Raw genomic sequence first — 15,607 nt, forward strand, 5'->3', positions numbered from 1 at the left:
AATAAGAAAAAACGAGCTTACACTCTAGAGCTCTTCTGCTTACAGCCTTGGTGAGTCCCTCCCTTTGCAGTGAAAAGCATGTAGATCCTGCCATCCCAGCTAGCCAAATCAGTGCCTAGTCAAAGCCTCCCTCAGCATTGACTCAGCCTTCAGCAGGTGGCCTAGTGAATAGAGAAACCAACTGGCAAGCCAAGGAAACTTGGTGTGGTTACCCCACTCTCTTTTGTACCCCAGTTTCGTTATGTATCTGATGGGAATAGTCACATCTGACCTCCTGCCTGTTCCCCAAGAAACTATGTTAAGATAGTGAAGTCAACACCATAGGCAGGGCTACAGTCAGGTTTGGAAATAAGTATTGGCCCATTTGCCTTTAGTGTAAAATAAATCATGGCAGACCCGAAGGAAACCAGCGTATGGGCATCCCCGTTCTCATCATCACTGACTGGTCTTTGAGGAAAGCCACACTGGATTGTGGAGTCCGGAAGAGGGTGGTAGGGTTTTTTTTGTCTTGCACTAAGGGGAGCAATCTGAGAAGGGTGGAGGTGTTGGACGGGAGGTGGGGTAGCGGGCTCTGACAAGGCCCAGGCCAGGGGGAATTGGCCTGAGACACAGATGGAGATGGATGAAGGAGACTAGTGAATTTTGAAGATTCTTCAGAAAGCAGACATGGAAAATGGTTGCTAGGACCGTAGATTACCGAGCATCCCCTAAAATTCAGTTGTCCTCAAAAGTCCCCAGAGAAAAATAGAGGAGGAGAATTGGGAGAGAGAGTATTTTTTCAAGGGGAAAAATTGAACAGAAATATACCCTCCAGTTAGGGGCAACTTTTGAACAAGTTGAGGATCCAATAGTCTACCCATTCCAGGTGTTCCCAGCCAGCTGAACAGGCTGACCTGGGGTCGTCCATACAGGGAAGGCCTGAGAGCCCACAATTAGTGCTCAATAAATATGATTGAGTGAATGAATTGATTGAATTTACCCTGCTTTGGGGCTGATCTGCTGTGGAACCCCTAGCAAGTCATTTTACCCCTCTGGGCCTCTGTTTCTGCATCTGTAAAATGGAGATAATAATACTAACCTCACAAGGATATCCTGAAAGCAAAATGCATTGATGTGAAAGTGCTTTAGAGAAATAAAAGCATTCAGCTAATCCAAGGTATGATTGTTATCTGATGAAAGCCTTACATCTCTCTTCCATGCAAAATAGAAGGTTAAGAATTCTAGGGGATGCAGTACTGGGAGCTACGGGTTTTTTTTCCAGGAGTCAGTGTGCCAAGTTGACATGGAAATAACCTTCATTTCTCTTTGATCACAATTTTCTTTGTGTTTGACACCTAACCAAAATAAAACTGTCCATGTGATGTATAGGCACTTGGCAGCCAAAGCAGATGGTGATTTTACTGATAATATTCTGAAAGCGTTTGACACTGGAGAGCAAATTCATTATCCCAAGGGAATTGAATATAGATTTTTTTACTTTAAAGCAAATAAGGTAAAAAGATTGGTTTTCCAAGCTCCCTATTTGCCTGTATCTTTTCAACTTTTCCATTTCTGTAAAGGCAGATTTCCCAAATCCAGAATTCTGCCAGTGCTTAGTGAACATGTCCTAGAGACTTAGAAAAGGGCCATACCAAGGGAAAAATGGACAAATCTCCCAAGAAGAGAATTCATTGATGTTTGAGATAAATAGCCTAAGAAATCAATAATAATGAAGAATGGTGGCAGAAGGCAAGCTGCAAAGAGAAGGAAAGGGGAGAAGATTCAGTGGGTAGACTGAACTGGACAGATCTTTTTTTTTTTTTTAATGGTATTTAAGCACTATGTGCCAGGCACTGTACTAACCGCTGGGGTAGATACAAGCTAATTCATTCATTCATTCAATCATTTATTGAGTGCTTACTGTGTGCAGAGCACTGTACTAAGCGCTTGGGAAGTACAAGTTGGCAACATATAGAGACGGTCAGTCTAGAAGGGGGAGACAGAGAACAAAACAAAACATTAAATGAGGTTGAACACAGCCCCTGTCCCATATGAGACTCACAATCTTGATCCCCATTTTACAGATGAGGTAACTGAGGCACAGAAGAAGTGAAGTGACTTACCCACATTCACACAGCAAAGTAGCAGAGTCGAGATTAGAACCCAAGTCCTTCTGGCTCCCAGGCCCGTGGTCCTTCTACTACACCAGGCTGCTTTTTCATAATTCTAGGAATGGCTCAGTGGTTTCCATAAAATAGAAATGGCTGTTAAGCAAATTCAGAATCGAGGCAACAATTAGTATGCAAGGATTTAACCAGAAACTCTAGTGCTCCTGGGAGCCAGGAGCTTGATTTGCTCTAGCAACAGTGGCACCATTTCAGGTTCAGGTTATTGTAGTCCCTGTGAAATGGGAAATGATTGGGATGGCTCAGTGTCAAATGGGCACAAGTCGGGAGAGGAGAGGTGGGATGGCACTCTGCCTAGAGACGGTAGAGTCATTCAGGAAGCCGTGGGCTAAATAATTCTGGAGACACTAGACCCCTCGCAGCTGAGAGTCATCAGCTATTTGGCAGCAAGACACTTCCCACTCCATAAGGGTGGGCAGGTAGCCACCATGGCCAGACAGCTCCTGGAATCCTCGCTGACAGGGGGATAAACTGGGTTTTAGTATTTGATTTATAGAAGCAGGCGGGGAATTTTCTGAGTGTGTCATGAATTCATTCCGGCTCACTTGGGCAGTAGAAATGAACGTTGAACTGGGTGTTGTGGAAAGGAAAGGGATGACACCATCAGTCATCACAAGCAGAACTGCCTTTGGTCACAGTGCCTTGACGAGTACCTTTAGCTGGGGTTTAGAATCAGGCAAGTGTTTCTTTCTTAGAAAGCTTCCCAGAAACGTTCCCAATGCCCGATAAATGGGGTCAGTGGAATCTCTGAGGTTTAGGATTGGGGTCTGGAGTGAAGGCAGAAGCCCACTTGGGAATGACTGCATTTTCACTCATACAAAATCTCTCTTCCAGCCCTTGAAGTGTGATTTTTAAAGACAAAATTCTAAAGAATTTGTGCTTAGCATTTCTTTTATTTCATCTCTTTGGATTTGCTGGGCCAGTTATTCCTGGGTTCCTTGTAGTTCTTTTGAAACCTCCAGTGAAGGAAGAGAGTGAGCCCAGCCACTGGAAACTCTTTGTTCACTGCTTCCTTTTATGCTGGGAACCTGGAAATTTCTGGAAATACATTTCATTTGCCATTAAGATGACAACTTGTCAGATATAGATTTGGTGCATTAAGGGGCCTTCCCAGAATTAGGTAAATAGGGGAGCCTTGTCAGCTGCATAATAATAATTTTAGTATTTGTTAAGCGCTAACTCTGTGTCAAGTACTGTTCTAAGCACTGGGGAAGATACAAGATCATCAGGTCCCACACTGTATGTAGGAGGGAGAACAGGTTTTGACATTTTACAGATGAACTGAGGCACAGAGAAGTGAAGTGACTAGCCCAAGGTCACCCAGCAGACTAGTGGCAGAGCTGGGATTCGAACTCAGGTCCTCTGCCCCCCCAGGCCCCTGCTCTTTCCACTAGGCCATACTGCTTGAGTCAAAACACGGGGCTGACCTGATCTCACTGGAGGAGCTCCTTGAAAATGAATGTGGCTGAAGGAGTGTGTTTGAGGTTGGTTCGCGGGCACTTCCCCTACTACTAAGTGTTTACTAAGTGAGGTAGTTACAAGATAATCAGCTCATACCCATGGGAGTCCCACACAGGACTCACAATGCAAGAGGAAAGGAGAGCAAGGACCCCTTCTACCTCTTTTACTGATGATGAAAATGAGGCACGGAGAACTTAAACATCTTGACCTATGTAGAGGGTGAGCCCTATGTGGAACGGGCTGTGCCCAACCTGATTAACTGCTCCAGTGCTTGTGAGCACCAGCTTGGCCTGGCAGATAAAGCTCAGGCCTGGGAGTTGGATGGACCTGGGATCCAATCCCACCTCTGCCACTTGCCTGCTGTGTGACCTTGGACCGTGTGGGAATATTCTCCATTCTAATTGGCAGGTGGTACGAGACCAGATATCTCACTGCACCGTGAAGCTTCGCCAGACCACTGGCCTGATGGAATACTGCCTGGAGGTCATTAAGGAAAATGACCCCAGTGGCTTTTTGCAGGTGAGAATGCATGTATTTCTTTTTCAGTTTCTTTGACTACTGTGTGCAGAGCACAGTCCCTACCCAACAGTGGGCTCACAGTCTAGAAGAATATGTATATGTATACGTATATATGTTTGTGGGACCGTCTCTATATATTGCCAACTTGTACTTCCCAAGCGCTTAGTACAGTGCTCTGCACACAGTAAGCGCTCAATAAATGTGATTGATTGATTGATTGATTTCTTTAATGGGACTGGAGAGCAGAATCCCCGTAAATAATTATTTGTATTTATTGAGTGTCAACTGTGCAAACTGCTGAACTGGACTGTAAGCTAGTTGTGGGTAGGGAACATATCTACCAAATCTCTTATGTCGTACTCTCCCAAGAGCTTTATTTCTATTTATTCTGGTGACTTGACACCTGTCCACATGTTTTGTTTTGTTGTCCGTCTCCCCCTTCTAGACTGTGAGCCTGTTGTTGGGTAGGGGCCGTCTCTATATGTTGCCAACTTGTACTTCCTAAGCACTTAGTACAGTGCTCTGCACACAGTAAGCACTCAATAAATACGATTGAATGAATGAATGAACTTAGTACAGTGCTCTGCACACAGTAAGTGCTCAATAAATACAATTGATTAATTGATTGATTTTCTGAAATGTCAACCCTTGTATCTTCTTGGAGCCCATAACGTCTTTCGTCAGCACCCTTTCATGGCTGGACAGTTGAAAGCTAGCGATCCCCAGAGGCCAGGTGTTTCTCTGTAAAGCCAAAGGTCGTTTCCCATTTAAGCGGGTAATTTGGAAACCTTCTTTTCTTCTACCTTACTGGGTAATGTTTTCGTTCCTCTGGCACTAGGGTCATGAGTCTATTAATGTCAAATCAAAGAAAGAAGCAATAGAGAAACACAAGATAAAATGAAGAGAAAGAACCTTTGTAAAAGAATAAAGTGGCAGTCATTCGATGATGGGAGGCCTAAAATAGAAAGGAGGTGGTGTGAAGGTTCTTCCATGTCTCTGAGTACCTAGAGAAACCAGACTCTGATGAGAAGTTAAATCCTCAAGTGAGAGGGGTCAGAACAGAGTTTGATTAGGAGCATTACGTAGTAGCATTCCTTTCTCAACCTAAAGGCAGCTCTCATCAGTCTTTAAGGGTTCCTCATCACCTGTTACAAGATGGTCTCTAGTGAGACAGCTAAATGACAATAAATCACAGGACCTAACCACTTCAAGCTTGGGTTTTTACAGTAAAAGTAATTTCTCATCCTCATCGAGGACCAGAGAAAATTTAAGATTTAAAGCCAGGGATGTTTAGAGAGATGTCAGAACTGCTTGATAATGGGTAAGAAATTATTTCAGTCCTTCTACACTCTCCGTGGAGAGAATGCTGTTCGCTCCAGGGGCTGATTTTCCGAAAAGAAGAAAAAGTGAGCAGAGATGTCTCGGGATGGATGTGGTGGTAAATCCAGCCTTTGAATGGTGGGGGGGGGGGGGGGGGGGGGGGGGGGCGGTCAACTCCTCAGTCGCTCTGTGATGTTTAATTCCCAAACTGTGGTCTTTGATGTGATCAGATTTCTGATGCCCTCATCCGGCGAGTTCACTTGACTGAGGATCAATGGGGGAAAGGGACGCTCACACCCAGGATGACCACCGACTTTGACCTGAACCTCGACAACGCTCCTCTCCTGCAGTCCATCCACCAGCTCGACTTCATGCAGATGAAAGGTAAGAGTTGTATCGGGGCCAGAATGAGAACAACCGATATCGTGAGGGAAAAGCCGTGCTGACTGGAAGGACCCCAGACCTTCTAGCTGTAAATAACCCGGCTTCTGCCTGGTCAAGGGACGAGAATCTTTTTTGTAAAATGGTACTTAAGCTCTTACTGTGTGCTAAGTACTGGGGTAGATACAAGAGAAACATTGGGGGCACAGCCTCTCACATGAGGCTCACAGTCTAAGTGAGAAGGAGGAGGATTTAATCCCCCTTTTGCGGATGAGGAAACTGAGGCCCAGAGGAGTTCAGTGACTTGCCGAAAGTCACACAGGAGGCAGAGCCAGGATTAGAATCCAGGTCCCCTGACTCCCAGCCTGTGCACTGCTTCCTGTGTCTGCTAGTTCATCTGTGTGGACCTCATTCTCTAGTAGCCCAGGAAGGAGTTCTAAGGTTTTCCCTACTCCCCCTAATAGCCCGAGAGATCCAAGGAATTGAACTCTTCCCTGACTGGTGACTCCTTGTAGCTAGACAAAGGGCATCTTTGTATCTGGGTAACATCGTTGCTGCAATAAGCATCCTCCTAGAACTTGAAACTCAGGACCGGGAGAATATGACCAACTTTAGGGGAGGATGGAACGCTTGTCAACTAAGACGAAGAGAAAATGGCACCAGAGCCTCATTCTGCCTGTCTTTTGGGCAGCATTTGGCATTGAACCAAAGCAACTACTTTGGAAATTGGTGGGAAAAGAAAAAGTAAAGGGAAACAGCAGATCCCATCAGATTGTGAGTTGAATGAACTCAGCTCTTTGGTGAACAGCCAAATGATATCCAGCTCTAGGAGACTAAGTAAAACTAAGTTAATTAAAGTGAAATAAGCTCTACTTCAGAAGAATCGATATTTCAAATCTGATGTTCCATGTGTGGAACTTGATCTGGAATCTTGCAGTGGAGGGCAGCCTCCTCTTACATAGAAATATTAGATTCCCCTTTGGAATTTGGAAATTTTCTGTTCTGTTTCCTTCTGGCAGCTCCTTGTTTGTTTCTATGGAAACCCTATTTGAGAGACCCACACTTTGACTCTTGGAGAAGCAACAAGGTTTTTATCTTTGTTGGACTGTGAAAAAACTTAACTCCTGGGGTATAAGCCAGACCCCAAATAGGCCAGATAATGTACCTTGGGTCTTATTCTCTATTTCTAAAATTCTCATAATTGAACTGCTGTTCACTTGCCTTTATAGTTGCACACAAGCATATATGTGCATATGGTCCTAAAGTGCACATGTTGCTGACCTGCAGAATTCTTAGACCTATGACACCATATTCTGAATCCCTATTGTGTCAGTGTTCTTAGGAGAGAGTTTTCCTAAGGTAGGATGGGTTGGATAAATTTCATTTTTCCCCTTACTTCACACTCCATCTAGATTTTAATTTCTTCTGATTATTATCCCACAACATAATTTGCTATGCTTTGCCATTTCCCTCTTGAGCTTAATTAATTCAGCCAGAGCACTAATCTGTCAAAGTCTGCATTATTTATTTACCATTTAATGCTGGTGATTGAATGGTGCATCTAAACCATTCTGCTCTAACCACCATTGACTGTTTTGATGCTAGTAGCTATTCCCAGCTAAGCTTTTTGACGTTTTGATGAATTTCTTAAGGCTGCCTAGGTAATTTAACAAAAACACACTTTGGCAGCCAGCTCCAAGAAGACTGCAAAAAATGCAGTCTGAATTCGGGGGGCAGATTTTAATTGGCAGCCCCTCTGTTTCTAACACCATTGCTTCTTATTTCATTAACATTAATCGTGAAGTCCCCAGATAATAATGGGAAGATCTTGTCCCATAATACATTACTAGCCTGCTAACTAGACTATTACATTTCTAGTTTTTCATTTATTTGACAAAGGAAACTCTGCTTAGATCCATTTCTAGGTGAAATGCCTTTGACTTTTGCTCCCATTATGGAGTCTTAACAAGCTCTGCCTTGTCTTTGAAAATTTCACCCTCAGGTGATTATCTTTTCCTTTTCCTTTTGGCTTTTTATATCAATGAAGAAAGATTTACTGGTAGGCTCTTTAAAAATTGGTGATAACATAAATCTAGTTCCTATCCCTTGTAAAAAAAAAACAAACAAAAAAAACCCTATCTTCCCCCCTAAGTGCAATTAATGCCCCATTGTCAAAGATCTGATAGGCCAATTTGTAGATTTTGCAGACTTGTCCTTTTTGCCTTGCCAGACTTCCTCCTAGACATTTCTTTGTTCATTTGTGCCTCCCCAAAGGGGAAAAAAAAAAACCAGTGACCCTCTAAACCAACCAGTAGGATTACTATCTTAGAAAGTATGATAAAAGTGGAAAAGATGCGAGTTAAGGAGCGTGACAGTAGCTCTTACCATATGCACAATACTGTAGTAAGCACTGGGGAAAAGTGCACTGGTGAGACAGTTGTTGGAATTAGATTTTTAGACATTTGGTGGAATGAGATTTTTGGATTTAACCTGGATTTTGTTCATTCAGACTACCCCTGTGTCCTTTCATCCAGGATAATTGAGACTTGGCTGATGAGTCATAAAGCCACGTTTGTTCGTGTAATTTCACAAATGAAAAGAGATGCTTTCTAATTATATTTTGACCACCGAATCTTCATCCTGAATTTCAGTGACACTGAGAGCTTTGTAGGACAGGTCTGGCTTCCTGCCAGGTGTTTTTATGAGAACATGATATAGCATAGGCTGACTTTTCTCTTTAGGGGTGATAATCATGCCCTTATATTCTTTAATACTCTGAGTGGTAGAATGAGTGCAACCGTGTAGCCAAACTCCATGCTCACTCAGGGGAAGGAGAGGGTAGGTTAGGGGGAGCAAACCAGCCTTCAGGGAGCCAGCTGCACGTGGGAGGAGAAATTTAGTTAAACCAAGAAAACCCATTCCCAGGAAGTCTGCATTACTAAAACAAGGTATTTATATATTTTTTTTGTTTATATATATTTTTTGGTCATTATCTGGGCACATTATAGCACAGTAACCTCTGTGTAGGGATTCCTTTCAGGACAGCGAGGACGGCTCAGGCACAGTCTTTTAGACTGTGAGCCCACTGTTGGGTAGGGACTGTCTCTATATGTTGCCAACTTGTACTTCCCAAGCGCTTAGTACAGTGCTCTGCACACAGTAAGCGCTCAATAAATAAGATTGATGTTGATGATGATGATGGCTCAGGGAGTGAGCCGCCCCATGGGAGCAAGGTGGTTGAGTACGTGAGGAACTTTTTTTATTTTTTAATGAAGTGGTGGTCATAAACTTATGGGCACCTTAGTGATGAATTCCCCTATAGACTGTAAGCCCCTTGAGGGCAGGAATCATATCTGCTAACTCTGTTGTATTGTACTTTCCCAAGCGCTTAGTACAGTGCTCTGCACGCATTAAGTGTTCAGTAAATACCACTGATGGACTGATGGACCCACCCATGGAGATGGCTCTAAATGTATTCATTATACAGGACGCGGTGTGTCGAGTAGCGGGTGGGTGCTTACTGGGACCAGAGCACTCTACTAAACTCTTGAGAAGTTCAAAACAAAGTGATATGATCCCTCACACGGAGAGCTTAAACTCTTTTGGGGAGACAGCTCCCACTGATGTTTAATTGCTGTCTATGATTAATTACTGTCTCTGTAAGGTCTGTCACATCTTAAGAGAAAAGCCAGCCTATACTCCATCATGTTCCCATAAAAGCACCTGGAGTAATTATTAGCGATGTGACAAGCTAAGGGACTTCATAAAGGGACTAAGATTCATAAACCTCTCAGTTGGACTGTAAAACTTCAGTCAATCAGTGGTATTTATTGAGCACTTACTGTGTGCAGAGCACTGCATTAAGCACTTTGGAGAGTACGGTGTGCCATTATAACAGACACGTTCCCTGCCCAAAGCAAACTTTGTGTAGAGGGACTGTAAGCTTCAACTGACTTCTCCAGGGAGTCAGTTGAAGAAGAAAGTTCATGCCCTAGTATTTTCAGAAGCTATTCTGGTGTAGGTGTTTCCTTGTTGAGAATCAATCGATTGATCAATTTATTAAGCATCTCCTGGGTTCTAGGAAGCATACTAAGCACTTGGGAGAGTCACCTATACAAGCAGGGCTATTTATATGATAGACTGATCAATCAATCAATCAATCAATCGTAGTTATTGAGCACTTACTGTGTGCAGAGCACTGTACTAAGCGCTTGGGAAGTACAAGTTGGCAACATATAGAGACGGTCCCTACCCAACAGTGGGCTCACAGTCTAGAAGGGGGAGACAGAGAACAAAACAAAACATATTAACAAAATAAAATAAATAGAATAGATATGTACATGTAAAATAGAGTAATAAATATGTACAAACATGTATACATATATACAGGTGCTGTGGGGAAGGGAAGGAGGTAAGATCAATCAATAAACTGTATTTATTGAGCACTAACTGTATGCAGAGCACTTACGAAGCACTTAGGAGAGTACAACATAGCAGAGCTGGTAGTTACAATCCCTGCCCGCGATGAGCTTACAGTCTAGAGGGAGAGACAGACAATATAAATAAAGTATGGATATGCATATAAGTGCTATGGGAAGATCATTGTTGCTGTGTAAAAAAAACTTGCTTTTTAAGGAAGGGAATGGAGCCGTCATTCCAGCCTATGAAGTTATGAGTTGCCTGGTGAAAAGAGACCATACTCCCTCCTACTGTGCCGCCCAAAGCAATTTGTTTTTTCAGGGATTCCTCTAGTCCAGCAGGGAAGAAGCACCGGTGAGTTGGCCCATTAGTAGGAGATAGAGAGGGTGTCTCCAATATGCGTGGAGTTTGGAAAGGAAATCCTCAGATCCCTCAATCCCGTTGGTCACAGAAGCCAGGCTTACAGTAATTTATGTTTAGCTTCTTCTCCAGTGCCAGCACCCCCCATCCTGCAGCTGGAGGAATGTTGCAACCAGAACAACAGTGCGACCTTGTCCTGGAAACAGCCGCCTCTGTCGACCGTGCCGGCGGAAGGATACATCCTGGAGCTGGATGACGGGAACGGCGGTCAGTTCCGAGTAAGTAGGAAGACCCGCCCTACCGGACAGGCTTTTTGACAGGTGGATGGTGCAGCCAGCCAGAGGTAAACATGGTAAATTAACCTGTTGCTGAAAATCTGGTCTTGACCGTGTGGAAACCAACCCTTCTGGGGAAGCAGCATGGCTCAGTGGAAAGAGCCCGGGCTTTGGAGTTAGAGGTCAGGGGTTCAAATCCCGGCTCTGCCACTTGTCAGCTGTGTGACTTTGGGCAAGTCACTTCACTTCTCTGGGCCTCAGTTCCCTCATCTGTAAAATGGGGATTAAGACTGTGAGCCCCATGTGGGACAACCTGATTACCTTGTATCTACCCCAGCTCTTAGAACAGTGCTTGGCACATAGTAAGCGCTTAACAAATTATTATTCTGGGGGCACGTGAGTCCTGGATCTTGTGTGCTCGGTTAAACGGCGTGACGTGGTGGGGAGAGCATGGGTTTGGGAGTCTGAAGGTCATGGGTTCTAATCCCGTCTCCTCCACATGTCTGCTGCATGACCCTTGGCCAAGTCACGTCACTTCTCTGGGTCTCAGTTACCTCATCTTTAAAGTGGGGATTAAGAGTGTGAGCACTATGTGGGACAGGGACTGGTTCCAACCTACTTTGTATCTACGCGCTTAAAACATTGCTTGGCACAGAGTAATCAATCAATCGTATTTATTGAGTGCTTACTGTGTGCAGAGCACTGTACTAAGCGCTTGGGAAGTACAAGTTGGCAACATATAGAGACAGTCCCTGCCCAACAGTGGGCTCACAGTCTAAAAGGGGGAGACAGAGAACAAAACCAAGCATACTAACAAAATAAAATAAATAGAATAGAATAGATATGTACAAGAGTAAGTGCTTAACAAGTACCATAATAATAATAATAACCTCGTTAGAGCCCGTTCATGACAGAACTGGAAAATGCGGTGCCTTGGAATATTTGCTGCAAGTCGAAGGTGTAAAGTAGGAGCCAGGAAACATATATTTAGGGCTAAGCAGATAGATCGATACTCAAAAATCCCCAAAATGTTGGAGAAGAGAAGATTGTTGGTGTCGGCTTTCACGGGCTGGGAGCAAGCATCACTTTATTTTGGTGAGTGACTCTTTTTTTTATGGTATTTGGGGTAGCTACAAGGTAAGCAGGTTGGACTCAGTCCGTTTCTCACATGGGGCTTACACTCTTCATCCCCATTCTACAGATAGGTGACTGAGGCACAGAGAAGTTATGTGATTTTCCCAAGATCACACAGCAGACAAGTGGTGGAGTTGGGACTAAAACCCAGGCCCGTGCTCTGTCCACTAGTCCATGCTGCTTCTCTGGACTAAAGAGTTCTTCGTCCCTTCCTCAGCCAGAAACCTGGCCAGGAGAGGAGGAAGAACAATTAATCTGAGATCTTCTACTTCTTTTCCATATCCCTTTCTTCTGGCTACTGAATCAAGGAGCAGATTCTCCTTCAAATGCAGCTCATCTTTCTCTTTCTTTTAGACTGTGAGCCCACTGTTGGGTAGGGACTGTCTATATATGTTGCCAATTTGTACTTCCCAAGCGCTTAGTACAGTGCTCTGCACACAGTAAGCGCTCAATAAATACGACTGATGATGATGACAGGGAACCTGAAACAGAGATTCCAACAAGGCTCCACTTCTACCCTCAAATAATTGTGGGAGGTATCTTCACCCTACACCCATTATATTTATTAAATAAAACAGTAGCAGAACACTTTGAAGATGTATAGCGCCACATAAATGCCAAGACGTGAAGGATTATCAGTCAATCTGGTATTTATTGAGCATTTACCGTGTGCAGAGCACTGTACTAAACGCTTGGAAAAATAACAATACGGTGGAATCGATAGATGCGATCTCTGCGCTCAGGGAGTTTAGAGGGGGAGACAAACATTAAAATGAATAATAGTTATAAATTATTGTTATAATTATCAATGGTTATTATACAGTTACATCATCAAAGTATTATATATTATAATGATTATTGTTGTTAATGCATCTTTTAAGCACTATGTATCAAGTTCTAGTCTAAGTACGATTATTGTTGTTAATGCATCTTTTAAGCACTTATGTATCAAGTTCTAGTCTAAGCACTGGGGTAGATACAAGGTAAAAACACATAGGAATTACAGTGTAAAGAGTGGGGAGGATAGGCTGTTTGTACTGGAAATTCCCCTTGCGTGATTCACTTAAAACCAAAAAGAATACTGTTATTAAAAGAGCTCACTCTTGTTTCTTCATTAGGAGGTGTACGTTGGCAAGGAGATGATGTGTACCGTGGATGGCCTTCATTTCAACAGCACCTACAGTGCTCGGGTCAAGGCCTTCAACAAATCGGGAGTCAGCCCGTACAGCAAGACCTTGGTCCTTCAAACCTCTGAGGGTAAGGCACCCCAGCAGAACCGCTCGAAGCGAGAACTGCGTGGCATCTAAACAGCTGGCGAGGTCTCACGATACTGACGTGGTGGCGGTGGGTTAACCAGGGGGATCCGCCCAAAGCCTCCACAGTAGTCCTTTTGATGGGTTTGAATCCTTCCTCATCCTTGGAAGGGAATTAAATTCAGGAAATGAAAGGAACGGTAGGAGAGAGGCCAAACCATGACAGTCTGAATTGACTTTCCCTCATTCCTAATTAGAATTCAACTAGGCATCGGAACAGGTACCCATCTCCCGTCGATACGTGTCATTTGCAAGTTTGGCGTGGATGTTTCTGAGTGTCCCTGGAGCCTCTGTTGTTTTGGAACAAGGGCGGAAAGTTGGTCCTATTCATCCAGGAAGCAGTCACGCTCAGCGTGCTGGATTAGAAAATCCCATTCAGAAAGGCTCTGTGGAAGAGCCCTGGCTTGTAGACAGAAGTAAAGCTGTTTCAGTTTCACATCTAAAGCTCATTACTGTAATCCATATCGGGACTGAAACATCCTGTAGGGGCTGTGTAAGGCAGGGAACAGGATGGCTGCATTAAATCGCCATCTGCATCTGTTTCTGTCTTTATTAAACTGTCTAGTCCCTCTTCCTGAAATTTACCTCAAAGGACTTTTGTCCTCTTGCCCCTGCTGAAAGAATTTTGGTCAGGCTGGGCACTCAATCAGGCTTCAAGAAAATTGCCCTAGTCTTTGAAATAATCCAGATTCAACAGCCTGTAACCCATGAAGAATGATATGGTGGCGGTGGTAGTAGTAGTAGTAGTAATAATAATAGAAAGGGCATTTATTGAATACCTATTGAGTACAGGACTGTGTACTAAACACTTGAGAAATATGCTGCAGGGCCCATCATCTACCCCGTATTTAGGGACAAAGCCTTTTCAGTTCCTGTCGGTACAGTTTTCAGAATATAAGTAGAATTTCTGACCTTCTCCCCTCTGAAATGTCCAAACCCAGTTCCTCAGTTTTTATCTCTTCAGTCATTATTGCAAACCCAACCTGGTTCTGGAATCAGTAGAGCTGGTATGCAGCGGAGGTGCCCTCTCTCCCGCCAGCTTAGATTTTGCAGTGCAGCCTGACTCCCAAGAAGAAGCCTTTTCCCAATCCACCCTCCGGGCTTTCCCCAGCACACCCCATTTCTGCAGATCCTTGGTTTACCCTGCCAGGCTTTCCCTCTTCCTCGAGTGCAGGTCCGGGCATGGAGGGAGACATTGAAAAGAGCAAAAAATGGAACTTCCTAAAATGACAACTCTGTCATAGAGCACCGCAAAAACAGCAGAGGCTGCTCAGCCAGTCTCGTGATTGTTGGTAATTTGCTGGAACAAAGCACTTTAGCCAAAGTGCTTTTCTAGCTTCATTTAATAGTGAGCAGCCTTGTCCCCCAGTTTACAGGGAGAGACCTAAAGGGAAGAGAACATGGGTCCCCTGGATCTCTGAAGAACTTGAAAGGGTTTAGGGGAGTCCCCAAAATGATAGAAAGTTGGGAAATGAAGTAGTGAGTAAAGCTCAAGGGACTAAGGATATTCAAACTGGAGAAAGAGATGTCTGAGGGGCAAATTATTAACTGTCTTCAATTGCAATTTAAGGTGACGGGTTTTTTGGGGGGGTACTAGTGAAGTGCTCACTGTGTGCCAGCCACTGTTCTGATAACTGGAGTAGATTCAAGCTGATTAGGTTGGACATGGTCCATGTCCCACATAGGGCTCACAGTCTTTATTCCCATTTTACAGATGAGGTAACTGAGGGACAGAGAAGTGAAGTGACTTGCCCAAGGTCAGACAGCAGGCAAGCGGAGGAGCTGGGATTAGAACCCAGATCCTTCTGACTTCCGGGCCTGTGCACTAACCACTGGGCAATGCTGCTTCTCACCATACCCTAACAGAACCCTTATGTAAGGGTTCTTACATAAAGGATGCTGATAACTGTGTAGGCACCTTTCAGGGCGGGATGAGACGGTACAGAAGGAAATGTGGCTCAGATGCCCTTTGGCAGCAGCCTGTGAGAATTTTCTTTCAGCAGTGAGAATCTTAAAGGCCAAATAGCACATCCAATTTTTTCAACTACCAGCATTTCTTGTGCAGAGCATTCTACTTGAAGAGCATACAAACGAAATGAAAGGTCTGATCCTTCACTAAGGAATTTACATTCTGAAGGTTAAATGTGGGTAAATCAGTGGTCTCATATTCAGTGTCAACAGTCTCAGACAGCTAGTCCTCACTCTAACCCCTTCCTAGTCCTAGCCCTAACCCGAGCTCCTGAACCACAGGAAGGTTTTT

The 15,607-nt window shown here is 44.0% G+C and overlaps 1 protein-coding gene across 10 annotated transcripts in view; it reads left to right on the top strand.

Annotated features, from left to right (window-relative positions):
- The window catches only part of TRIM9 (tripartite motif containing 9), a 76,465-nt gene that overhangs the window by 48,171 nt on the left and 12,687 nt on the right, over positions 1 to 15,607 (top strand). For 6 of the 10 annotated variants that reach the window (XM_038756840.1, XM_038756845.1, XM_038756837.1 and 3 more), the window contains exons 4-7: positions 4,035 to 4,145; positions 5,696 to 5,849; positions 10,746 to 10,903; positions 13,153 to 13,291. In XM_038756840.1, the coding sequence (XP_038612768.1) occupies positions 4,035 to 4,145; positions 5,696 to 5,849; positions 10,746 to 10,903; positions 13,153 to 13,291 (562 nt within the window). The remainder of the gene's footprint in view (positions 1 to 4,034; positions 4,146 to 5,695; positions 5,850 to 10,745; positions 10,904 to 13,152; positions 13,292 to 15,607) is intronic. The other 4 variants (XM_038756846.1, XM_038756838.1, XM_038756842.1 and 1 more) reach the window with 1 other exon arrangement.

Source organism: Tachyglossus aculeatus, chromosome 14 (genome assembly GCF_015852505.1).
Source record: "Tachyglossus aculeatus isolate mTacAcu1 chromosome 14, mTacAcu1.pri, whole genome shotgun sequence".
In the NCBI taxonomy this organism is placed as follows: Eukaryota; Metazoa; Chordata; class Mammalia; order Monotremata; family Tachyglossidae; genus Tachyglossus; species Tachyglossus aculeatus.